Raw genomic sequence first — 26,667 nt, forward strand, 5'->3', positions numbered from 1 at the left:
AGATAGGGTGTAATTCACACTACCTGGAACATCGGACATTGTATCAAGGATAACACAGTACCCGTAGCCGCCAGATGACCAAAGATAAAACTCCCTAAGCCTCACGGCATTGGTCACAGCAATTTGTCTAGCCACAATATCCAAGGGCATAAGATGTAGCATTAAATTCCCTGCATCAGATGGTGTCGTCCTTTTTGCGGCTGTTTTGCACAAATAAACCATTCTTTAGATCCGGTTGAGTATTGAACAGTAGGTGGAATTTTGAAGCGCCGTCCACAACAACACGCTGCGAGCCATTGGGCGCTTCCACAGGTTGCGGATAGTGGAATGCTTCAGCCGGAGTAGCTGCAGCCGGAGTAGCGGACAATCAGCGGTATCGAGAGGAGAGTCTCAGTTAGAGGGCGGGCCGAACCGGCTCCTGCATAAATACTGAATGCCCATGATGTTTGATATGAAAAGGCGAGTTATTAGCGTCTTTAAATAACCAATGGCCTACCAGTTCCCGCGGCGATCGGTACTTTAGACGGGACGAGCTTGCTCACATACAGGAGCTTGACGAGGATCGCCACCTCCACATGAAATTGTGGCTACAAAAATAATAACAACGACCATATATCATTACAGGTCTGAGAACTGCAGTGCATACCTAGTGCATGACGCGTAGTCTAAACCCCCAACGTTTGCCAATGGCTCTCTTAATAGCGTATAGGGCAAGAGTTGCCTTTCTTGCACTTTCGAAAATATTGGGTTGGAAATTCAATTTCCTGTCCAGCAAAACACCCAGGTATTTTGCGCTTTCTGTAAACTCCCAAGGAGACAGCTTCCACTGTAGCAACTTGTATCTCCTGCAGAGAAGAACTACTTCTGTCTTGCACGGATTTATACCTAGACCACTTTCGTTAGCCCACTTTGCTGTTGCACGTAGCGCTTCCTGAAGTATATCTCTTAGAGTGATGGGCAACTTTCCCCTAACCACAATAGTCACGTCATAAGCATACGTGACCACTTTTACACCTTTTTCTTCCAGATACAATAATATATTATTAATGGCTATATTCCAACGTAGAGAGGACAGTACACTTCCTTGAGGAGTTCCTCTGCTGACCCATCTTTTTAGATCCACAGATTCCAAGCCTGCCGAAATGCATCTTTTAGTAAGTTATTAATAAACTTTCTTACGGTAGAGTTGATGTCTTGAAACTTCTGCTTTCTCCTGCTCCTGGTTTTCCTGCTTTTGAAATGAAAATGACCTTCACGTCCCTTCATCCCACAGGTATATATAACATGCTGATACAGAATATATCTCCCTAAGCCAAGGAACCAGTCTATCAGACACAGATAATAGGTCTCCAGGACAGAATCTTCCTTAGCCTAGAGGCCTCTGATGTATCCTCCACGTCGGTGCAGAATTACGCGCAGGATTTGTTCTGAGCCTTTCTCAGCTCGCTCTTATAATTTCTTAGCTCAGCCTTATAGATGTCCCGATCGTGTGATGCTCTTGTAGTTTCCACTCTGTGGAAGAGTTTTCTGCAGTCCTTCCTTAGACCTACCAGTTCTGGGGTCCACCATGGCGGTCGCTGTTCGCCCCTTGGCTTGGCACTAGGACATGCTGACACAAGCGAGTCATTCAGTACCTTCGTGATCCGCTTGACCATTATGTCTATATACTCCGCAATTTATACTTCCTTTTCTGGTGTAGAAGGGATAGACGTGCAGAATTTGTGCTGAAATTTATCCCAATCCGCTTTCTTCTATGAAGGTATCCGCTTGAAACTCTGCAAAGTTACTTCTTGTTGATGTTGGTCGCTGAAGGTTGCAAATGTGCCAGATTTGGATAGAGCTACCATATAAAATAATCTTGACTTTATGAGTCTCTAGAAATAGGTCCATAAATAGATATAGCCCCCATATAAACCGATACCCTGATTTTATTGCCAAAACCAATAAATGTCTCAATTTTGTTTCTATTTGGTTGAAATTTGGTACGTAAAATACACCTGAACCTCTAGATGGCCCCATTTTCATCCGATTTGGCTGAAATTCTGTACGTGTAGCACACTTAAACCTTCCAATGAGATCTGGTCCGATCTAATTTACGGACTACAAAATAATTTTTAGATAGTCATATGTTTTGAGCCCTGAAACGCGTTCGAAGTTTAAAGTTGGTTAAGTTTTTCCGTCAGACACGTGATTGCATTTATTGTGTAACTCACACAATACAAACCAACCTATTTAATTTTTTTTGACAGCACGCGTAATTAAGCATAAGTACTGCGCGAGGTATTAAACTCCACCTTTACTTTAATCACCAACTATTCGCCACACTGTTGTCTTTGTTGTGTGTTGTTGTTTGGCTTTTGTTTGCGTTCTGGCAACGAATGGAGGACGGATTTCGCAATAATTTAATAGGTATTTTCGCTGCGAATCCTGCCAACGTGCAGTAAGTGTGCCCTGCATGCAACCAGAGACAACACCACACAATTAATCTATTTATCAGTCCACAAGACCACTCTGGAAGCATCTTATCTTATCCAGAGATTGTTGGACGAAGACGGCAAGTTGTAATCACAACAAGGAAACATCATGACAAGGTGTAGACCTAACTGTGCACAACAAAAATATAAAAAGGTAAAACAAACTTTAACAAAGCAACAATAACCATGTTTGTAAACTTCTTAACAACATTTATAATACTTTTTGCTTGTTTTCCCATTTTATGTTCTTTTTTTAAAAAAAATAATAGTAAAATATTTAGGCAAAATAAAACAGCTGAAGCAAGCAGCCGTTATTGGAATATTCCAAATTCCCTCTCCCAAATTTTTTCTCTCCCCATACAATCAGAATAGGAGGATTTTATTCGGGGGAGAAATTAATTCTGCGAGTTTATTCAGTAGGACATTCCCTCATTACTTATGAAAAAAAAATCATAAAAGTGTTATCATTGAAAGTTTTGTTGTGTTTCAATCTTTTCGGCATACTTAAAGCAAGGTTCTTCACTTTGCATTTTTTCCCAAATGTTTGAAGATTTGATTTGGATTCCATCGGGATTTTGTCATCTAGGATAGCCCAAAAATCCTCTATGGGGTTTAGATAAGGGCTTTGAGCAGGCCATTCTAATTTTTCAACGTTATTTTCTTCAAAATATTTTTTTGCGACCTTACTCGTTTGTTCTGGGTTGTTGTCTTGTTGAAATATGAACTCCCCCAAGCCCATTGCTTCCACACTGCTATAAAAATGCTCTTTAAAAATATTTACACAGTGATCTCCAGTCATTTTAGAGCCAATTTTTACGAGCCTACCAACTGCTGAAGAGAAAAAACATCCCCATTATTATTTGACTTCCTTATTTTATACAAAGCAATAATTTTTCTGACCCCAGATACTGATATTTTATACTTGGAACTGAAAGCTTTCAATTTCATCCCATTGTCGCGTTCTTGTACCAATATATCTTTTTGAGTTTCGGTTAAGGGCTTCATTTCGAAAAAGTAATGGTCCAGTTTATTTCCTATATATTTAAGTAATATTGAACGAAAAAATTAGGTATTTTGCTGCAATTTTTTTTAATAACTTACCACAACTTTTGTCAAACAAATCAGGAATATATTATAAATTTTCTCGATTTATAAAAAAAATGCATTTTTATTATGTCGCGAAGACTTCTTTTACAAAACAATTCTTTTACATCAGAAACCTGAACGAACGAGTTAAGATTTTTCAAATGTTTATGGAAATAATTGAGGCTCTCCAACAAATAACGGCACAATAAAAAAACAGTAAATAATACACGTAGATAAAAAAATATTGAGGATTAATGAAGAAGGGTACACAACCGCACTTTATTTTGTCCGACAGTGTAGTACCAGCCATTAGGTTGAAAAAATTTAAAGTGGGCAGAAATTTATTTTATCGTTATATACAAAATTATGATTTTCACTGCGGCAGAATTTAGAAAATTAGTTCAACGGATAGGTTTAAAGTTTACAAAAAATTCGTACAATAAGAAATCATGTTAGTATGACAAAACCAAAAATGTGTATGTTCATGAACCTACTGTTACTAGGTGATATGTCCTAAGACCATGTTTAGAACGATGCATAATATGTCTTTATAGCTTGAAATTTCAATTTTGAATTAAACTACACTTTTGAAGTAAAATTTCCCACAATATGGCGTGCCGCTAGCGACACCACTTGTTAGAAAAGTGCAAATGTCGCCAGCATATGTAAGGGGATAATCACAGCTGAAAAAAATGTTTGTGATGTTCAAGCCGGTATTGAAGACAGACATTCTGCGTTATAGGCGGACATGCTAACCTTTGCGCCACGGGGACCTCCGAGTTTGGACGAGTACATACGTCAAACACAATACCAATGAACACTAGGCAAATTTAATCAAGGTAGAGTATAAAGCCCAATTCCATGGCAGCCGGTTCTGCGTATCGGACTAACACGATGGGCTCCTTCATCGGTCAGGGGCTGCCGCCTCAGTGTACCTGTTGGTCCTTTTTCATCATTGGAGAGGTACATCCCAGAGTACCTTCTCCGCACGCTTCTAATTCGTGTCGGGATTGAAAAGAACCACGGACGCTGGTTGTGTTCGGTTTGTCAGAACCACATCCATTATCGATTGGTGTCGGCGAGGTGTAATCACTGCATGGAGTGGGTCGATTTCCGATCTTGCTCTGGCCTTACGTCACTACGGTAGTATAGTCGCACAGAATATGTGACAGCACTGCGACCTCTTGCGTGCGGCAATATACGCAACAGCAACTCCATAGCCCCAACATTGCTAGGCCAGTGCCGGGAAGTGTATCTTTCTTGCAATTGAATAGAAAAGATCTCCGAGACAAGATCGACGAAATAATAGTGTTCCTATGTCACCTATTCAAAATAAACTTCACCCATAGCCACCAGATTCCAAAAAACACACAATCAGGCGTGAATTCCCTTTGGCAAATTAAAATATGTTTTATTTGAGTAGTTGGTGAGTGAACGTTGTTGTTGTTTACAATGACGTAGAAAAAATATGAGCCAAATGGGTCCAATTGAATTTATACACATCAAATATGGGCTATAAAAATCTAAAGCCCACTATATGAGAATTGTAGAATACCCTCAAGGGTACATAACTTTCAAACCCGTCGCATTTTGTGTACTTTTTAAGCTATTGAATAAGACTTTCTCCTCCAAAACGAGCAAAACGAGGTGAAACGCTTTAATTTAAGTCGAATAAAAACAAGCGAAATAGATTTATATATAATATGCGCATGTATGTATATTTATTTATAATTTCTAATTCGTAAGATTTAAGGTTTTATCCACAATATAAGTATGTATATATAATGTATTATATTCGTTTCCTTTATAAATCAAAAACCTTAACAAAATGTATTTAATTTTTTTTGTTTATTATTAACTTTATTATTATCTTAGAATAAAACACTGTATCGCTCATAACAGTACCATGTTTAAAGTGTCTAGTATTTCATAAATTTGATATTCTTAATGATAAATTAAAAAGTTTCGTAATAGTAAACAAAGGGACAGCTTAAAGCCCGGAGTATGAAAATCATAAATAAATGAGACAGATTGCAGAAAAAAAACAGGATAAACAATATTCTGAAATTATACTGAGACACAAAAGGGGAGCTTAGGTATCAATATAGCTAAGGGGAATAAATTTAAACAACAAAATCTAGATAATAGGAAAATGCATTCAAAACAGACAATACTTAATGCATGAAATCTAGTTATTATGCATTAAATTACTAAACCAAAGCTATGACTTCTGCTTCTGTACTTATCGACTGACGAATGCAGCATAAAACAAATACATATGATAAATAATAACAATTTGGGGGAAAAAATAAAGGTGAACTGCACATGGAGAATATGGCAAACAAAATCAAGACACAAGGCGGGAAATAACAATGGGTTTTAGAAGTTATATATTGTGTATTCACCATCCATGCATACAAAGTAATACGATATACTACAATAAAATGGTAAGCGCAGCCACCTACATACATATATACGGGTTGCTATTCTTTATTAAACCATGTAGGGGTTCTCTTGCCATAGTTCAGTAATTAATTTCTATCACGTTTTTCTTCTTCATTCTTTGTGTTGTTTTTCGTTAAAATAACTAAATGTGATAATACCGCACAATATAGGGCTTATTATTGAAATGGTACATAGATTGTGATTTTACATTAAAATTGCAAAATTCTAGTGGCGCAGTTGCAAATGGGACCCTGCTCTCTCGCTCTCTCTCTCTCTCTTCCGTTCATTCCGTTCATTAACTCATTCTCTTCCGTAATACACTTTCACAATGCAGTTTTCTCACTAGTTGAGATTTAAAATAAATCGGTAGTATTTATATTCAGCAGGTGAATACAAATAAACAAACTAAATAAAGTTTAGTAATTGGGAACTTTGAAGTAGTACCGTAATCTCAATGCAATTTGTTTGAATTTGGAATTGGTTTACCTTATAATCGGTTTGCTAACGATGGTTTACTGCGCGAGAACGCAATGTTGCCCATTTTATCATGCATAACACGTATGACTAAAATCAGCATATTCTCATCCAAGATGATGTTATTTGCTTCGCGAATAATTATCAGTAACTATTATTTATTTTCAACTTTACCGATTATTCTAAATTACTATTTAACCTGAGTCCGTATGTGTTGCAAAAATTCATAATATGACAAACTAGATTCACTTCTATCGTCAACTAATTTCTCGATTAGTTGTGGTTTGGCTGTACTTGTATCCCTGAAAAAAAAAACAAACATAAATAGAATTACGTGAAACACCAACTTGAGCTTGAGCTTGCAAATGTTTGTGCCATACCTTATGATCTGTACAATGGGAGGGTATGGTTTTTCATCGTTCAATTTCATTATAAAACGTTTGAGAGCATCATTCTCTAAACTATTTACATTTGGCAATCCATAGTAATAGTCGGGCAATTCGGCTGTTGATTTGATACCTGTAAATAAAAATATAGGCAAATCATAAATACATATACACATATGTATATGACATGCCATTAAAACTATACTTACCAAATACATTTTCTAAGATATTTACTGGTACATTAAGGCCAACATATATCATGATCAATGTACCACAGTCCATCAAGAATATTGAGCGTGAATCCAAGCTGTTAGATACGAAACAAAAATAAAATTAAACAAATTGACTCAAACAATAATCCGATTGGATTTAATTCATTTCAAATCTAATTATATTTCACACTAAATTAATGGGGCCCGTTGCTCCTTCTTACAAAAAAGCAGAATTTTCTGCTAGATATCCAGGGCTGGTAAATATGTCCTGTTTGGGATTTTAAGCTAATGGAATAGTCCAAGGCACTTGGTCGCTTTCGGTGATTTCAGAATCGTGCTCTACACCATATCTTACATTAAGGCACCACATTGCCATGGTTGGCAAATAAGGCACTACGAAATAACCCCCAACATGAATGAAATAAACCTCAAATCAAAATTATGGAATTGGGGCAAACTTCCCACATATCAATGAGTGCTGTTCGATTCAAGTTTAAGCTCAAACGGCGTGCCGCAGTGCGACACATCTTCAGAGAAGTATTCACATGGCATAATATCCGCTAATGTTGCCAGCATTAGGAGAGGGAAGCCACCGCTCGAAGCATTCATCGTTTTGAACAATTCACTCCAATACTTGTATTAAACATAATTGTAAAAACTGCTTAGAAAGCTTTAAATTTTCTAATTTCAATCAGAAAATAATTATAAAAAGATTTGCAATTAACTACTTGACAAAATGGGCAATACATTTGGTGGCATGGTGAACTAATGCGTCGTCTGCAACTTTAGTGATGACTGGTCTTAGCGCTCAAATACAGAAAAAGTTAGCTTGATGGTCGTCGCTTTTAAGTTGGTGCAAAGTTTTCATTCACTCTTGTCTGTGGTTATAAACAGTTGCTTATGCTAGCATTATATTTTAGATATGAGAAACATTTAAATACTAAATTTTAAAAATATATGGGAATTAAAGGGTATATAAAACGCGGGCGCGATTTTAACTCTTTTTCTAAATTTTCTCTTATGTACCCTTTAATATCGGAGGCTACCGCAGTGCAGAGGTTAGCATGTCCGCCTGTGACGCTGAACACCTGGGTTCGAGTCCTGACGAGACCATCAAAAAAAAATATCCGCGGTGGTTTTCCCCTCCCAGTGCTGGCAACATTTGTGGATACTATACCATGTGAAAACTTCTATGAAGATGTGTCGCACTGCGGCACGCCGTTCGGACTCAGCTATAAAAGGAGGTCCTTACCATTGAGCTTAAACTTGAATCGGACTGCCCTTATTGATATGTGAGAAGTTTGCCCCTGTTCCTTAGTGGAGTGTTCATGGGCAGAATTTTGTAAAAAAAAAGGAAAAGCGTGCTAAGTTCAGCCGGGGAGATTCTTGGGAACCCACCACCATGGATTCTGCTACAAAATTATATAAAAAAAATTATTTCTACGTGCCAAACTTCTGTCAAACCTGCAAAAATTAAAGCTTCTAGAAACCGAACAAGGATGATCAGAGAGTGGTTTACATGGGAGCTATATCAGGTCATAGACTGATTTGGAGCGTATTTGGCACAGTTATTGGAAGTGTTAACAGAACACCGCATGCAAAATTTCAATTAAATCGAACAAAAATTGCGGATTGTAAGGACTTAAGAAGTCAAACCGGGAGATCAGTTTATATGGGAGCTATATCAAATTCTTGACCGATTTCAACCGTACTTGGCGCAGTTATTTGAAAGTCATAACAGAACATTATGTGCAAAATTTCAGCCAAATAGGACAAAAATTGCGGCTTTCAGGGGTTCAAGAAGTCAATCGGGAGATCGGTTTATGTGGGAGCTATATCAGGTTATAGCCCGATTTGCACCTACTTAACATAGTTGTTGGAAGTTATAACAAAACACTAGATGCTAAATTTCAGCCAAATCGAATAAAAATTGTGGCTTCCAGGGGCTCAAGAAGTCAAATCGGGAGACCAGTTTATATGGGGCCTATATCCAAATCTGAACCGATATGGCCCATTTGCAATCCCCAACGACCTACATCAATATTAAGCATCAGTGCAAAATTTCAAGCGGCTAGCTTTACGCGCTCGATCTCTATAGTGATTTCGACAGACGGGCGGACATGGCTAGATCGACTGAGCGTCGAGACGACAAGAATATATTCTTTATGGAACCTTAGACGAATATTTCGAGGTGTTACAAACGGAATGACTAGATTAGTATACCCCCATCCTATGGTGATGGATATAAAAATTGTAATTTGTATCTTTAATATCTGCATTATAATATTATATTGTTTTTTATACCCACCACCAAAGGATGGGGATATAATAATCATTAATTAACACGGACTGCGTCGAACCAAAAAGTTTGGGATAAGTTTATTGACTGCAGTCCTCTGGCCTTCGCCGCCAAATCGTCTGCTCTTTCTTTCACCCTTACTTCGCTATTCATGCCATTCTCAGAGAAGGTGTTAATATCCTTCTTACGCTCGATGTTTGTTTCTGATCTTACCGTCCTGGTTGTTATTGCCCTTATGCCTGCTTGCCTGTTTACTGTCCGTAATGATGTACTTACTCGACCTCCTCGCGTTATTACCACACTACCTCACGCATTCCGTGATGCCCGGATCTCCGCCTCCACGACCGTATTATGGTCAGGCAATCTAAAACAGATCTCAGTCCCTGGCCCACTCTGTCCTGTAGCTTTGATCCATCTGTGTGGCATGTCCTTCCATCAATCCAAGACTGTGCCGCTGGCAGCAGTGCCTTGCGATCGACCTCTAGTGTTGTCTCAGGTATCCAACCGCAAACCTCTTCCAATCCTTCCAGGTTTCCTACTGTCGCACAGTGGCGCGGCCAGAGGAAACAGTTAGCAAAAATCAACATTTCCATGTGCGCCTACGAAATTTTGAAAGAACCTATCTTATGTAAAACTTTCCAGCGATTTCAAAAATGCTACGTATAGAAATTTCAGATTTTTGGTTTAGGAGATATGACCGCTGGCCAATTTTCGATTATTAAAAAAGTGCACAATTTTCAGATAATTTGGTCCCTTTGCAAGTGTAATATTTCAAAAACTAATAAGGGGATTTTAATTTTTCTATTGATGGTTACACTTAATAAATGTAGAATTATCCAAAAAACAAGTAAAAAGGCGTTAAGTTCGGCCGGGATACCCACCACCTCGGGTACATATGTAAACCACCTTTCATCAAAATCTAGCGAAAATTGCATACCTTATGTCCCATAGCAGTTATATCGAAATATGATCCGATTTGGACCAAATACTAATAAGTACAAGTCATTGTTCAATTATGTGTAACAAAATGTGGGTCTTTTTAGTAGCTTTATCTAAAAATAAAACCATATACAACATAGATGTCGAAAAGCCTAACATAAGTCAATGTGACAAATTTCAGTTGAATCGGATTATAAATGCGTCTTTTTGGGAGCCAAGACTTTAAATCGAGATATCGGTCTATATGGCAGCTATATCCAAATCTTGATCGATCTGAGTGAAATTGAAAAAGGATGTCGAAGGGCCCAACACAACTCACTGTCCCAAATTGCGGCGACATCGGACAATAAATGCGCTTTTACTAGCCCCAAAACCTAAAACCGAGAGATCGGTCTATATGGCAGCTATATCCAAATCTTGACCGATCTGTGCCATAATGCAGAACTATGTCAAGGGGTTTAACCTTACTCAATGTCCCAAATTTCGGCGACATCGGATAAATAAATGCGCCTTTTATGGGCCTTAGACCCATAGTGATCGTAGTTGTGTCTGTGTTTCTAACCAGGTTGTTTGTCCCAGTATATCGGATCATGCGTTTATTTTCGTGTCCCTTAACGTTTCAGTCCTTAATGTTTTGCAGTTCTATGAATATGTTGATTATAATGCTTTGAGTTGTGATGATTTGCAGGAAATTGTTTCGTCTACTGATTTTTCCGCTTTGTATTCCACTAGTGACGTTGATTTTCAATGTAGTAGTTTTAGTAGCTGTCTTGGGTCTATCCATAATGCGTTTCCTATAAAAAAAAGGGTGATAAGGGCTAGGAGTGAGGATTGGTTTAGCAATCCCCTCATTTCATATCATCTATCGCTTCGAGATTTGGCTTTTAAATCTTTCTTGGAGAATAGATCCAATGTTAAGTGGCGAATTTATTGTAGAGCCAGGAATAAAGCCAAATCTGTTATAAGAAAGGTTAGAAGGGAAGCGAATGTACTGCAGTTTGAGGGCAATAAAAGCACAAAGCAGTTATGGTCGTTGTTAAAATCCAATGGACTTGGCAGTTGCAAGTCGTATGATTGTGATTTGAATGTGGAGGATTTGAATACGACCTTTAATAAAAACCAATTGGACTCCCAAAGTAGTTCTCTCGGGGAGTATGACTATAGTGGTTTTGCTTTTCAACGGGTGGAGTTGTGGGAGTTGGATAAGGCTTTTTCTGCCATTAAGTCCAATGCAGCAGGTGTAGATGGTTTCTCATTAAAATTTCTTAAGAAAGTCTATCCTCTTGTGTCTTGTCATCTGTTACATCTTGTAAATTCTATTTTGTTAACTTCTTATTTTCCGTCCGATTGGAAATTAGCCAAAATAGTGCCCGTTGGGAAAAAACAGTCTTGTCACGCTCTGAAGGAGTTCCGTCCGATTTCTATTTTACCTATTTGTTCTAAGATTGTCGAGCATGTTATTAAATGTCAAATGTCTGGCTATTTGGAAAGTAATCGTTTTATTTGTGATGCCCAGTGTGGATTTAGGCGAGGTAGAAGTACAGCCTCATTGTTATTGGGTTTGACAGATTCTATCCGGTCAAACATGGGTGGAACACGTTTTTGCGTGCTATTGTCTTTAGATTTGGAAAAGGCATTTGACAGAGTGGATTTTGGCCTTCTTCTTAGTAAATTAAAGTCCGTTTATAAGTTTTCGACCAGTGCATGTACATTGTTATGCTCGTATCTTACAGGTAGGAGCCAGTTTGTTTGTGTTGATGGTAAATGTAGCAGTGTTCTTTCTGTAAGAAGCGGTGTTCCTCAGGGTTCAGTATTAGGTCCACTTCTTTTTGTGTTATTTGTCAATGATGTTTTTTCTCGTCTGGATTGTTGGTGCACTCCATTTGCATATGCTGATAACATCCAATTGCTTTTTAAGGGTGATAATCGATTTTTGAATGTTTTTCAGACGAAAATTAATTTTGCGATGGAGTCGTTACGTGAGTGGATGGCGGAGAATAGGTTCAGTGTTAACGCTTCTAAAACTAAAGCCCTTTTTTTATCTTCGGGCTGTCACAATCATGTTAGTGTTAGATATAATAATGTAGATATTGAATTTGTGCAAAGCATTGATTGTCTTGGTGTTCAGCTGGATGACAGGCTTCGGTTTGATCGGCACGTTAGTTCCGTGGTGTCTAAGGTTAACTTTTCTTTAAGAAGCCTGTATACCACGAGTTTATATTTACCGCTCTTTGTGAGGGAGCGTTTGGCGCATGCATTAGTTTTGCCGGCCATTTTATATTGTCTGGAGGTGTACTCAAGTGCGTCGCAAGGGAGCATGCATCGTATTCAGGTCGCTTTTAACAATATGATTCGTTTTGTTTACGGTGTAGGTCGTCGTGTTCATATAACTCCCTATGTGTGTCGTTTTCTCGGTTGTGATTTCCCGTCGTATGTTAATTATCGTTTGCTTTTGTTTCTCTTTAAGTTATTGAAATGTCGGTCTCCAATTTTTCTTGTTAATGAATTTAATTTTTGTCATTCTACCAGAACTAATCAGTTGGTTCTTCCGAGGGTAGATAATTTTTTGAGTAGTACTTTTTTTGTAAGGGTTGCACGTTTGTACAACTCCTTGCCTACGGATTTAAAGAATTTCAGTTTGTCAACAAGATCTTTATCAAATCGTCTTCGTCTACAGTTTCAGCGCTTTTAATTTTTGTGTCAAATTGCCAACAACTTTAACGGAATGTTTTTATCGTGCGTATTATTGGTAATTTATTTATTTTTTGATTTTAGTATTACTTATTTTTTTCCATTTTGTTTAAATCTTTTTTTTTTTGTTAAGTGATATTTTTTAATTATTTTTTTTTTTTCAAGCTCTTTTATTTATAATTCTTGATAATTTGTTTTCAAAGCCAAAAGTATTATTGTGATTTTTTTTTTTGTATATTTTGGTTTAAGTATTACTATTTTTATTATGCTTTAATCATTTTTTTTAATTTATTACGTTGATCTTTTTTGAGTAGGATTTTTTTTAATCAGTTGCTGCTTATAATTTTTAGTAATTTGTTTTTTATTTGTTATTTAGTTTTATCTAGATTCAGAAAGTGTTAAATAGGTTAAATATTTTTTTCCATTTTCTAAGTTTTTGAGTTTTTTATTTTTAATTGAGTAGTTTTTTAACTTATGTTAGAAAAAGTACGTCTTATGCATAGTGTGATTATTTATAGGCCTGATGGCTTCGCATTGCATGAAATGAAATAAATAAATAAAATAAATAAAATAAATCGGAGGATCGGTCTATATGGCAGCTTATCCAAATCTGGACCGATCTAGGCCAAATTAACAAAGGATGACGAAGGGCCTAACACAACTCACTGTCCCAAATTTCAGCAAAATCGGATAATAAATGTGGCTTTTATGGGCCTAAGACCCTAAATCGGAGGATCGGTCTATATGGCAACTATATCCAAATCTGGACCGATCTGAACCAAATTGACGGGATGTCGAGAAGCCTAACATAACTCTCTGTCTCAAATTTCAGCAAACTCGGATAAAAAATGTGGCTTTTATGGGCTTTAGACCTTAAATCGGAGGATCGTTCTATATGACAGCTATATCCAAATCTGGACCTATCTGAGCCCAATTGACGAAGGATGTCGAAGGGCCTAACACAACTCACTGTCCCAAATTTCAGCAAAATCGGATAATAAATGTGGCTTTTATGGGCCAAAGATATCAAGATAAAGTCCGATATAGCTCACTTAACCTGCACTTAACCTGCACTTAACCTGCTTATGGACAAAAAAGACTCTGTGCAAAATTTCAGCTCAATATCTCTATTTTTGAAGACTGTAGCGTGATTTCAACAGACAGACCGACGGACATGTCTAGATCGTCTTAGATTTTTACGCTGATCAAAAATATATATACTTTATATGGTCGGAAATGGATATTTCGATGTGTTGCAAACGGAATGACAAAATGAATATACACCCATCCTTCGGTGGTGGATATAATAATAATAATGTTGTTGTAACTAAACATAATTCATAACTCATTAAGACCCAAAAAATATAAAAAAGATATTATTCAAGAAGTGTTTGGAGGACATGTCCCACTTGAAATAGTGAATGTGGAGATAATATGTATGCAAAATTTGGAGACCTTACTAGGTCCAGGGGCTGACATGGAGCGTAAATGTAGGTCACATGTAGCATTTCAAATTTTGAAGTGCTGCCAAATAGGCATTTATAGACCGATCGTCATGATTGTTTTTGCAAAATATAGAGCTCGTAAAATCCTACAAAAAACATATGCATGTACAGCGGTCAAAAAAAGTATTCATCATTAGCAAAATTGATAATAAATTCACTTATTTTGGGTAATTGAAGAAAAATTAAAGTAAACAAATAATGCAGTTTTATGCAATAGTTTATTTTTCGTAATATGTTTTAAAATAAATTCAAAAAATAAATTTAATTAGCGCAAAAAATGCAATTTTATATAATAACACCAAAAACAGAACAAAAAAAGTATTCATCATTGATGTGCTATCATCAAAGTCAAATTCAAATATTATTTGGGAATCCCCCTTTTCTGTTTTATTTAGTAAAGGAGGCTTTGCCCTTGACAGCAAATATTTAATTTCATTGAAAATATAGTTTTTGTCAAAATGGGTCGTAAGCAAAACGAGGTTTCTGATGAGGTAAAAGTTTTGATAATAAAACACCACAGGAATGGTTTAACTCAAAAAACTATCAGTGAAATATTAAATAGACCACGATCTACTATACAATCCATCATCAGAAAGTGGACAGAAACGAAAACTGTTGACAATAAACCAAGATATGGTCGACCAAAAGCACTTTCAGTTGGAGATGTGCGTTGGCTAGTGCGGCAAGTTCAGAAAACTCCGAAGACAAATGCGACTATTCTTCGTAAAAACACTATGGAATATTTAGGGAAGGAAGTTACTACACAAACAATTCGAAATACACTCAAAAGGCATAGTTACAGAGGAAGAACTGCACGTAAGAAGCCCTTTATAAATAAAATAAACCGAGTGAAAAGGCTAAACTTCGCAAAAATGTATGTAAAACAGCCCGAATCATTTTGGAAAACAGTCATTTTTGCAGACGAGAGCAAGTTTAATCTTTTTGGGTGCGATGGAAAGGTCATAGTGTACAGAAAACCAAATACAGAGCTTGAAGAACGAAACACAGTTGCTACTGTAAAACATGGTGGAGGTGGTTTAATGGTTTGGGGGTGTATGGCGGCTTCAGGAGCGGGAAATCTTGAATTTATTAATGGAGTAATGGATCATAAGTATTACCTTGACATTTTAAAGAGGAATTTAAAAGATAGTGCTGTAAAACTTGGGCTTGGTAATAACTTTCAATATTATCAAGATAATGACCCCAAACATTCTGCTTTAAATACCAAGATGTGGATGCTGTATAACTGCCCCAAAGTCATTAAAACTCCTCCTCAAAGTCCCGACTTGAACCCAATTGAACATCTTTGGGAACATCTCGAACGCAAATTGAGAACGCGCAATTTTTCGAGCAAGAGTTAAATGCAACAGGTGATAATGGAGGAATGGACTAATATAGACCAAAATATAACCGCTAAATTAGTCCAATCGATGTCAAACCGTTTAAAAGAAGTTATAAGACGCGGTGGTCGAATAACAAAGTATTAATTTTTTTAAATTATGTTATTTATTTTTTGTTTTTTTGCAATGATGAATACTTTTTTTGTTTAATTTTTTGTGTTCAGCTGTAAAATGGCCCTTTTTGTTCCAATAAATACTATTTTTTTCTTTAAAAACAATGAAACTGTGTACATATATATCACACAAGCACTACTGCATCATTAGTTTAATATGTTTTTATTCCAATTGTCTTTTGTAGACTTATTAAAAAAAAAACATTGAATGATGAATACTTTTTTTGACCGCTGTATATCTATAACGGTTTATGAGATATTGGAGTAACAACTATCAATCCAGACATCGTCGGCATTTTTGGAATTGTGGCACTATTTCTTTACCAATTGCAAATCTGATTAAAAATTCTCCGAATAATAAAAAAGTTGATAAAGATTATCCGTTCCTTCTAAAAGTAATATGCTTACAACTTAAAATTATTAAGAAATTTCAAAAAGCTTGTTTGTCTTTTGAAGAATTTGCAAAGACCAACATATTTTATTGAGAAAAAATGTATACTAAGAAAAATAATTTACAAAGCCTACTTGAAATATTTTCCGTAGCATACAATAATGTATTTTAATATAAAGTGGATACGAACAATAAAAATAAATTTCTCCAACACTTCCACTTTTATTTATATTATTCAATTTTTAAATTCAAATTTCCTTTGATATCGCTGAATTGGTGGTTCTTTGGAGGTTTAGTGAAAATATTCGCCAATCGCTCTGTTGTTGGAACATATGTTAATTCAAAGAACTTGCTTTCATAGACTTAAATACCGTAAATAATGATATTTCACTTCAATGCGCTTTGTTCTTTTATGGAACTGTGGGGTTTTTACCGCTTTTATAGCACTTTGATTATCCAAATACATTTTTGGTGTATAAATCTTTTTTTCGCAATAAGTTCTACCACAAATCGTTTCAACCATTTTATTTCTTTGACTCCTTCCGCTTTGGTTGTAGACGGAGCCACTATCGACTGTTTGTGAGAAAACCATGAAACTGACCCTCCCGCAAGAGTCACAACGTATCCGCTTGTTGAATTTTATTTTTTTTCGCAGTCTCCAGCATTATCGGAGTCAGTATAACATTTCAGTGAAATACCTTCATTCTTCTCAAAAATTATGACTGCTAATGTTCCACATACGTATTTAAAAATTCGTTTAACCGCTGTAACATGTTGCTAAATACATCAGTGAACCAATTACTCATTGAAATGGGAATTTTATCGTTTTTGTGAGTTGTCTTGAATCTGCATTAGCTTCTATAGGTGTATTTACAGGTTCCGCATTTCCATGTTAAATTTTCGTAACAGCTTCTTTGCATGCGACGTTTGAGAAATATGAATCTTATATGAAAGTTATTCCATAAGTAAATGTTCTACATACGTATTCAAAATTCTTTTTACTCCTGTAACATGTTCTTCTCTATACATATCTAAAAAACGACTTAAATATGAAACAGCAAAATCAATATCTGGTATTGTTACAGTTGCTAAATATATCAGTAAACCAATTGCTTCTCGAAATGGGAATCTTATTGTTTTTGTGAGTTGTCCTAGACCTGCATTATCTTCTATAGGTGTATTTACTGGTTTCGCATTTTCCATGTTAAATTTTCGCAACAAATTCTTTGCCTACGACGTTTGAGAAATTTGAATCTTATTTCTTTCTTGAATTATTTCAATTCCCAAATAGTTCTTCATTGGCATTAAACTTAAATTTATTTAACATGTCTAAAAATGCTTGTTCCAACATCTGGAGACTTGTTTCAGTCCATATAGACTTTGTGCAACTTGCAGACCTTTCCAAACCCATCTTCATATCCGGCTGGTTGTTTTCCATATAGTTTTTATATCGAATTGAGTCAGGTGAAAATAAAACATTCTTGACAATGCCATTATCAATCTAATTGATGTAAATTTAACAACTGGACTAAAAGTGTCCTCATTGTCTTGACCAATATTTTTGAGTAAACCCTCGAACAACTAAACGAGCTTTAAAACGTACGATTGAATTATCTATGTTTTTCTTGATTTTATACTCCCATTTATTAGAAATAGCATTGTTTCCAATTTTTGTTTGTTTCTCTTCCGAGACGAGCTCAATGATCCGAGATTTTCTTTGCAAATGGAAAAGAAAAACCAGAGATTGCAACACACACCAACCGCCATGGAGACGCGTTTTGTCTTTGGTTAAAAGACTTTTCAACCATATTAGGTGTGATGGCTTCAAGGTCAGTGCGTTAGAATATCGTATTTGAATCGTATTGCGAAAACGCCTCTGTTATACAATTACCTCGCTCGACAACCCGGTCTATTAACTGTACTTTTTCCTAATTCATTTGTTTTTGTATAATGATATATTTTTTTGCTATTTTCTACAACTTGTTCTTCAAGCACTGCTAAAACTTCTGCATTTGACTCAGCGATTTGTTGCTGATTTTCTTCAGATCTTGTTCCTGTTTCTTAAATAACCTCAAAAGTATTCTCACCATGCTCCTGAAACTAAATCAGATACACTCGCCTTTTATTTCCATCCTTCTTTTCGCATTTGGGAGCACACAAATTTTATTTTTCGCTAAGAATGACATTTCGTGGTATTTCTATGCGTTTTTCATCTGGTATCCATATGCGATACCCTTTACAGTTTTGTTCAAAGCCAACAAAAAATCACTTTTTAGATTTATCTTTTAACTCACTTCGTTTTTCATTAGGAATATGTACATAAATAGTAGAACCATATATGTGCAGTTTGGTAGAGCTAAAAAGTGTTCTTAGAAAGTTGAAGATGAATAAAGCGCCAGGAGAGGATCGAATCCCATATGAACACATTGTATATGCAACAGAAGATTTCCATAAGCAATTAGTAGTTAGATACAACAAAATTCTAAATACTGGAGATATTGATAATGCATTTAATAAGACTATAATATTCCCGATACATAAAAAAGGAAATATGTCAGAACCTTCAAATTACAGAGGAATTGCGTTTATGAACTGCTTGGCAAAAATAATGATGGGTATCCTAAACGAAAGACTATGTAAATGGGTAAATCATCATCAGGTGTTATGTGAATATCAGGCCGGATTCAGAAAAGGTTATTCCACTGTTGATAACATCTATAATCTAGCATCTATTGTGAGCCTTAAAATCAAGGAAAATAAAAAAGTATACGCATTTTTTGTGGACTTCAAAGCGGCTTTTGATAATGTTCACAGAAAATCACTTTTATACAAACTGGCTCAACTTGGTGTATCAAACAAGTTCGTAAAACTGATTCAGAATATATATGACAACACAGAATATGCGGTTTGGACAGGAGAGGAACTTTCGGAATATTTTGGAACTGATTCGGGTGTTAAACAGGGATGCCTATTATCGCCAATGCTATTCTCTCTATATATAAATGATCTACATGAACACTTAGAAGGTGGAATATACATCAAAAATTTGAACATAAGACTTTTGCTATATGCAGACGACATTGTTATCCTAGCAGATGATATACATATACTGCAAACCATGATCTTAAACCTCGAAAACTACTGCAGAATGTGGAACTTACAAGTCAATATGAGCAAGTCTGAAATACTCATATTCAGAAAGGGAGGAAGGCTTAGCGCAAGAGAGAAATGGATGTATAATGGAAATGAGATTAGAATTGTAAACGAGTATAAATATCTAGGCGTCACATTTACACCAAAGCTATCATTTTTAAAGCATGTAGAAAATCGCACAAACCAGTCAAAGATGGCAATAAATACCACATGGACTAACTTTCTGGGAAAAAAAGATGTCAATATTCCCATGAAATGGAAAATCTACCAGGCCGTTTGCAGGGCAATACAAACATATTCTGCTCAAGTATGGGGATTTGCTCACTTTGACGAGGTTGATAAACTACAACGTTATTTTTTGAAGAAAATACTGAAGGTGCCCTGTTTTGCTCCTAACTACGCACTCATGCTCGAGACCGCGGTTGAAAGTTGCCATTTATATACACTAAATCTACATCTACAATACATACACCAAATAATGCACAAATATCAAGAAACTCGTTTACCAAGAAAGCTAACTAATTTATTACTGCAAGAAGAAGGATTTTGGGTATCAGATATTAAAAGAACTGCACAACGATTAAACGTACAATGGCCAAATACCACGAATGAATATGAGTGGAATTTATTCAGCACATGCTTGGTTAATAGTCAACGACATTATATCTTTTATGAAAACTTGAAGTTAAAATATCAAAGCCAATCTAGAATATACAAATATTTAGATTATAGAATGGGAGAAATGTACTTTACTGATTCTTACTCTAGCGATCAAATTTCCTGGGTCTTTAAGGCAAGATGTGGATTGATCAACCTGAATGCCAACAGATTTAATGCAGAAAACGAGGAAAGAAAATGTTCTATGTGCAACCTTAATCGAGATGAAACATTACTGCACTTTCTTGGAGAGTGTCCTGTTTTGAGAGAATTTAGAATTACAATATTCCAATCTGCTGTGCTATCTGAGGAAACCATGATCAACATCTTAGACGGCCGTGAACCTGACAATTGGCGACAGCTAATTTCATACTTAAAAACTTGTTTATCCTACAGGAAATTTCTAGTAAATGAGTACAACTCCGTATAGAAGGCATGAAAAGTTATATATATGACAGACGGCTTATAACAGAGCCATTGTCTATTAATACCTTACTTTCTTTTTTTACCAAACTGTAATTACAGATCAGCAATCTATTGTAATGTAAAGAAATATGTTGGTGAATAAAGAAATTATTATTATTATATATATATGTGCAGATTGTTAATATCAGGGATGTTGCCAAACCATTACTCATATGGTACATGGTCTTATAACTACGGCCTGTCCTATTCAGTGTATATGCGACGTTATTAGCTGCCTCATCCCAACATTTCAAAGATGGTTTTTTGCCATGAATCAAGAACCTCGCAGCTTGAACAATTGACCGCACATCCCTTTCAGCCCGACCACAATTTTGTTCCGGAGTGTATAGCACTATTCTTTGGTGATTAACTTTATTTAAACAAAGTATTTCACATATCTGCTTATTAACAAACTCGGACCCATTATCAGAACGAATCGTTCGAACTTTTCTTCCTGTTTTTGCTTTCATTTAAGACAAGTACTTTTCAAGACTTCTGGAACTTCAGACTTGCTTTGATGCAGTAAACGTGACTATAAGTCGTATAGTCATCTCTAAATAATAGCATATCTCGTGAATCTCCTAGGGATAGTTATTGCATTGGTCCGCATAAATCTGTATGAAACAGGCCACCTGGTTGACTCTCTTTAAATTATCTTTGAATGGTTCCCGGTGTCGGTTCTCGGTGTTGCCCATTACACAGCCGTCACAAGAGAAATCATTAAATGTCATACTTTTTAAAAAATTTCTTTTACGTGCGCCTTTGTTTGATGACACAATCTTTCACGTCAGACTTGTAAGTTATTAATCTTCCCTGCATTAGCCACACCAATGGATGGAATTTTCACCTTTATCAATAACTCAAAAGCTTTCTCATTCCTTTCAGTGCTATTTCCTATTGTATGTAAAATACATTGACTTGCTTCTGCTTGCATTAAAATCCTTTCTCAAGGCACGTATTTATTGAAAACAAATTCAATTTTATATCTGGAACATAAAAACACCGAGTATTTGCTTCGAATTCCAAACCTTGCAATCAAAACCCTCAATCAAAGTGTCTACTCTACCATATGCTGGAATTACGGTACCATTACCAATTCAAATGCTTTTCGGTGTTTGAAATGTGATATAATTTTGGAACCAACTTAAATTTTTGCACATGTGATCACTTTCCCCGAATCGACATGCTAATTTCCACTTTCGTCCGAGTTAACAAGCATCATTCATTAAAGCTTAACCATAATTTTGTGCGTTAAATCTTTTTCGTTCTGAGCAGTCTCTCTTCCCCTGACCCGTCTTGCCAAAATGAAAACAATTTCCTTTCTTGGTAACATCTGGTCCCACGTATTTCTTATTACCATGTGCTTTCTTATGGTTTGTCGCTGATTTCTGCGGTTGAACACCCAGTCTACATTGTTTCACACATAGGACGACTTGACAAAATTTTCAACGTTCGCTTACTAGTTTCAGCTGCTTGCCATAGCGAACAAGTGTCTGTATTCATTCGGTAGCATCATCAGGATTTCGGTTATCAGCATGTTGCCAGTTATCTTTTCACCTAAATCACTTAATTGTTTGGAAATTTTCTGCAATTTCGATATATGCACCGATATGCTGTCTCCAGGATCTTTTGAATATTGGAAAAATTGCTGTTACAGAAGATGAATAAATGTTGATGACTTCTGCTCACAAACGCTTTCTAAGACCGACCACTCCCTGACACGTAGAGCCAAGGTTTTATATTAAATACGTGCTCTTCTTTCAAATACCTCTGCCCAAATCAGTAAAAATATCTTTTGAGGCGTGGCAAACCCCCAGACTCCTAGTGCTAAATTTTGATATTAAATTCGTACACTACTTTCGTTTGATACCCATTTTACCCTTGAATGACCTTGTTACGGATTATAGTGGTCTGTAGCGGTGTAGGCCACCGTAGCGCAGAGTTTAGCATGTCCGCCTATGACGCTGAACGCCTGGGTTCGAATCCTGGCGAGACAAAAAAAAATTTTAACGGTGGTTTTCCCCTCCTAATGCTGGCAACATTTGTGAGGTACTATGCAATGTAAAACTTCTCTCCAAAAAGGTGTCGCACTGCGGCACACCGTTCTAACTCGGCTATAAAAATGAGGCCCCTTATCATTGAGCTTAAAAACTTGAATCAGACTGCACTCAATGATATGTGAGAAGTTTGCCCCTGTTCCTAAGTGGAATGTTAATGGGCAAAATTTGCATTTTGCATTTGTAGTAACTTTGTAGATACAAGTTTATTAAATAATTTACATTCGTAAAGGGCAGCGAAATCAAAATAAAAAAAAACACTTTAACGCACTCTCCCGCTATCTTCTGCTGGCAAATAAAGTACGCGAACGACTTTCAATAACAATTTGGGCAAATTTGCACAAATTTTTGAGTACGCGAACACACACAGTTTGATAGTTCCGAGCTATGTTTTGTTCGTATATGTATGTCACCTGTATATGTATGTCATACTGGCTATGTCGCTAGGTGCTGTGCGAACATAGCCAGCAGTGGGTCACAAGCGTCGTCGCCTTCGGCGTCCTCGTCGTCGGACTATGTGACCCCCCGACCTCTCCCGTACGGCAATTTATGCAACGACAGCACCCTAGCCCTACTATTGCCAGGCCAGTGTCGGGAAATGTATCGTTCTTGCAGTTAAACTGCAATGGACTGCGAGGCAAGATTGATGAGATTGTAGATTTTATGAGTCGGAAGAGCATATCGGTCGCAGCGATCCAGGAGACAAAGCTGACTAACACCTGCAGCTTGCACAGTTGTCACGGCTACAATGTGCTACGTAAGGATCGCTCAAGGAATGGAGGTGGGGGATTCGTTATACACCATTCCGTGCAGTATAGACCTATCTCGCCTGCGCTTGACGCTAGTGACCCATACATGGAATGTATGGGGGTAGCAGTCAGGTCTGTTACTGCCGAGATAGAGATATACAACGTGTATATACCGCCGGTTGGTAGCTGTGTCCCGATTAATGGCCAGGCCTACAGCCCCGACATAAGTGGGTTGCTATCTGGCCATAGTCGTCTGGTTCTGGGGGATTTTAATGCACATCACTCGTCATGGCATTCTCCCCTAGGTAACGACCAGCGTGGCATAGCTTTGGCAGAGCAGATAGATAGCTCCACGTTTTGCACGGTGAATGAGGATGCCCCCACTAGGATTACGAGGAGGTGCAGCAGCTCGCCAGACATCTCAATCGCATCCCCTGATCTCCTGAGTGACGTATCCTGGCAAGCCGTCATCTCTTTGGGGTCAGGCCACCTCCCCATAATCCTCACCATCAACCGACCACCCGACTTCATAACCTCTGAGCGGCGGACGTTCATCAATTACAAGAAGGCCAATTGGACTGGCTTCAGAGAGTATACCAATCGCCGCTTCAATGAACTGCCACCCCCCTCTGATGTGCTTGTGGCCGAGAGGGAATTCCGAGACATCATCAACGCAGCAGCCGCTCGCTTTATACCAGCCGGTCGAATACCGCAAGTGCGACCCAATTTCCCGGCGCAAGCAGTGGTACTCGCAGACGAGCGTGATGGGATTCGTGCTATGGACCCCGCTAACCCCAGAATCAGCGAGCTGAATCTGGAAATAAACAGGGTAGTCAACGAACATAAGCGGAATTTGTGGCTGGAACACTTGGAGCAATGTAACTTAGGCACCGGTGCAGGCAAATTGTGGGCCACTGTTAAGTCTCTCTCGAACCCCGGTAGACGGGACGACAGGACCTCAGTCACTTTTGGCGAGTTAACCGTGACTGATCCGAAGAGATGCGCCAGGTTGTTCAACCGTCAATTTATTGTGCATCCCGAGAGAGACAGGGCAAGGATGGCCGATGAACAGCCATCACAATTTACCGTGGGCGAAGTTACGAATGTCATCCGTGGCGCCAAACCTTCCAAGGCGTTGGGCCCCGACGGAATCTCTACATTGATGCTGAAGAATCTGGATTTACTTGGAGTTGAGTACCTCACCACTGTCCTTAACCTGTCATTGAACACTCTTATAGTTCCCGATGTCTGGAAAATGGGCAGAGTGATCCCGCTACTGAAGCCTGGTAAAGACCCGAGTTTGGGGGAGTCGTACAGACCGATCTCCCTTCTCTCACCAGTGGCTCAGACGCTTGAGGCATTACTCCTCCCGAGCCTCGTAGGAGAATTTCCATTCGCCGAGCATCAACACGGATTTCGGAGACTGCACAGCACAACAACAGCTTTGCATGCCATCACCACACACATTTGCCGTGGCTTCAATCAACCCAGGCCATGTGATAGGACGGTCCTCGTGGCACTGGACCTATCGAAGGCATTCGACACGGTCAGCCATGACAAATTATTTGAGGACATCGCCAACACGTCCCTCCAGCCAGGCCTGAAACGTTGGGTCGCGAATTATCTGTGTGGCCGCCAGTCATTTGTGGAATTTAGGGATAAGAAGTCAAAACACCGTAGAGTGAAACAGGGAGTTCCCCAAGGTGGGGTGATATCTCCGGCTCTACCTCTACCTATCCTCTATCCCACCTCCTCCAGACGGCATAGAGATCGTATCATATGCGGACGACTGTACGATCATGGCATCAGGCCCCCCACCCATTGATGACATCTGCGATAGGTTGAACGTCTACCTCAACGAGCTTGCCTCATATTTCGCTGCAAGAAATCTGAAGATATCCGCCACCAAATCTTCAGCCACACTGTTCACTACAAATACGCGTGAGGTGAATTCTGAGCTGACTGTGATGGTCGATGGAGAAATTATTCCGACCATCAAGTGTCCCAAAATACTTGGCGTCACATTTGACAGCTCCTACACTTTCTCCCCACATGCCACAGCAATCTGCAATAAAGTCAAAAGTAGAAACAAGGTCCTCAAGTCACTCGCTGGCAGCACTTGGGGTGCAGACAAAGAAACCTTGTTGACCACGTACAAAGCAATTGGCCGGTCTGTGGTAAGTTATGCAGCGCCAGTGTGGTCACGTCAACTTTGTGACACGCAGTGGAATAATATTCAGATCTGTCAGAATGCCGCCCTCCGAACTGCGACGGGCTGTCTCCTTAGTTCTCATGTGGACCACCTCCATCAGGAGACAAAGATCCTACCAGTGCGAAGACATAACTACATGCTGTCTAAGCAATACCTTTTGGGCTGTTATCGCAGAAATCATCCAAATCATCATCTTGTGGATAGATACCCACCGCCCAGAAGCCTTAAGGTTGATCTACACGATCTAGAGCGTGAGGTCCAGCGCTACAAGAGAGAACCTCTAGATCAAGCGGCATATCAAGCGGGTCTGAACAACATTCCTTCCCCGGCAAACCAGAGTGGTTCTGGCTCAATTACGTTCCGGCAGATGCAGCCGCCTCAATTCCCACAGAGCTAGGATTGATGCCGACGTGCAAGATGTATGTCCCGATTGTAACCAGGGACCGCACGATACACGTCACCTGTTTAACTGCCCGGCCAGACCCACTCGACTCAGACCCAGATCCCTGTGGACGCATCCCATCTTAGTCGCGGAGTTCCTGGGTCTTGACACTCAACAGAATCAAGCAGACGAAAGATAGTACACAATAAACTGCTACAACAACAACAACAACCTGTATAAGCTAAACACGCTTAAACAACCCTAATCGGTTAAAAAGCATATAGGAGGTGTTTTTGGGGTTGGGGCGACCCCTGATACTTGGGGGCAAACTTTTTATCAAAAACATATTCTATTTGTAAATACCTTTCATCGGTACATATGTCCTACTGGGGGTGTTTTTGGGGTGGGACGACCCCCTTACACATGGCGCCAAAGTTGTATATCAAAATCGTACTCTATTTTTGAATGCCTTTCATGTTATACTCATATTGCCTCAATCGGTAAAAATGCCCTGCTGGGGGTGTTTTGTGATAGTTGGTGCCAAACTTTTGTATCAAAATCGTACGCTTCAGGTTAT

The 26,667-nt window shown here is 38.1% G+C and overlaps 1 protein-coding gene and 1 long non-coding RNA gene across 2 annotated transcripts in view; both read right to left on the bottom strand.

The window, feature by feature from the left end:
* Positions 1-2,615: 2,615 nt before the first annotated feature.
* On the bottom strand, positions 2,616-4,759 carry LOC106081350 (uncharacterized). The gene is made up of 3 exons (XR_001220349.2): positions 3,576-4,759; positions 3,375-3,508; positions 2,616-3,302 (listed from the first exon to the last, which is right to left on the bottom strand). It is a non-coding gene; the product is annotated as an uncharacterized LOC106081350 (long non-coding RNA).
* A 1,385-nt stretch (positions 4,760-6,144) lies between these two features.
* The window catches only part of LOC106081349 (protein transport protein Sec24A), a 32,475-nt gene continuing 11,952 nt past the window's right edge, over positions 6,145-26,667 (bottom strand). The window contains exons 13-15 of the mRNA XM_013243238.2: positions 7,075-7,172; positions 6,860-6,998; positions 6,145-6,781 (exon numbers count right to left, since the gene is read on the bottom strand). Of these exons, the coding sequence (XP_013098692.2) occupies positions 6,670-6,781; positions 6,860-6,998; positions 7,075-7,172 (349 nt within the window). The 3' untranslated portion in view covers positions 6,145-6,669. The remainder of the gene's footprint in view (positions 6,782-6,859; positions 6,999-7,074; positions 7,173-26,667) is intronic.

Source organism: Stomoxys calcitrans, chromosome 5 (genome assembly GCF_963082655.1).
Source record: "Stomoxys calcitrans chromosome 5, idStoCalc2.1, whole genome shotgun sequence".
NCBI classification, from domain to species: Eukaryota; Metazoa; Arthropoda; class Insecta; order Diptera; family Muscidae; genus Stomoxys; species Stomoxys calcitrans.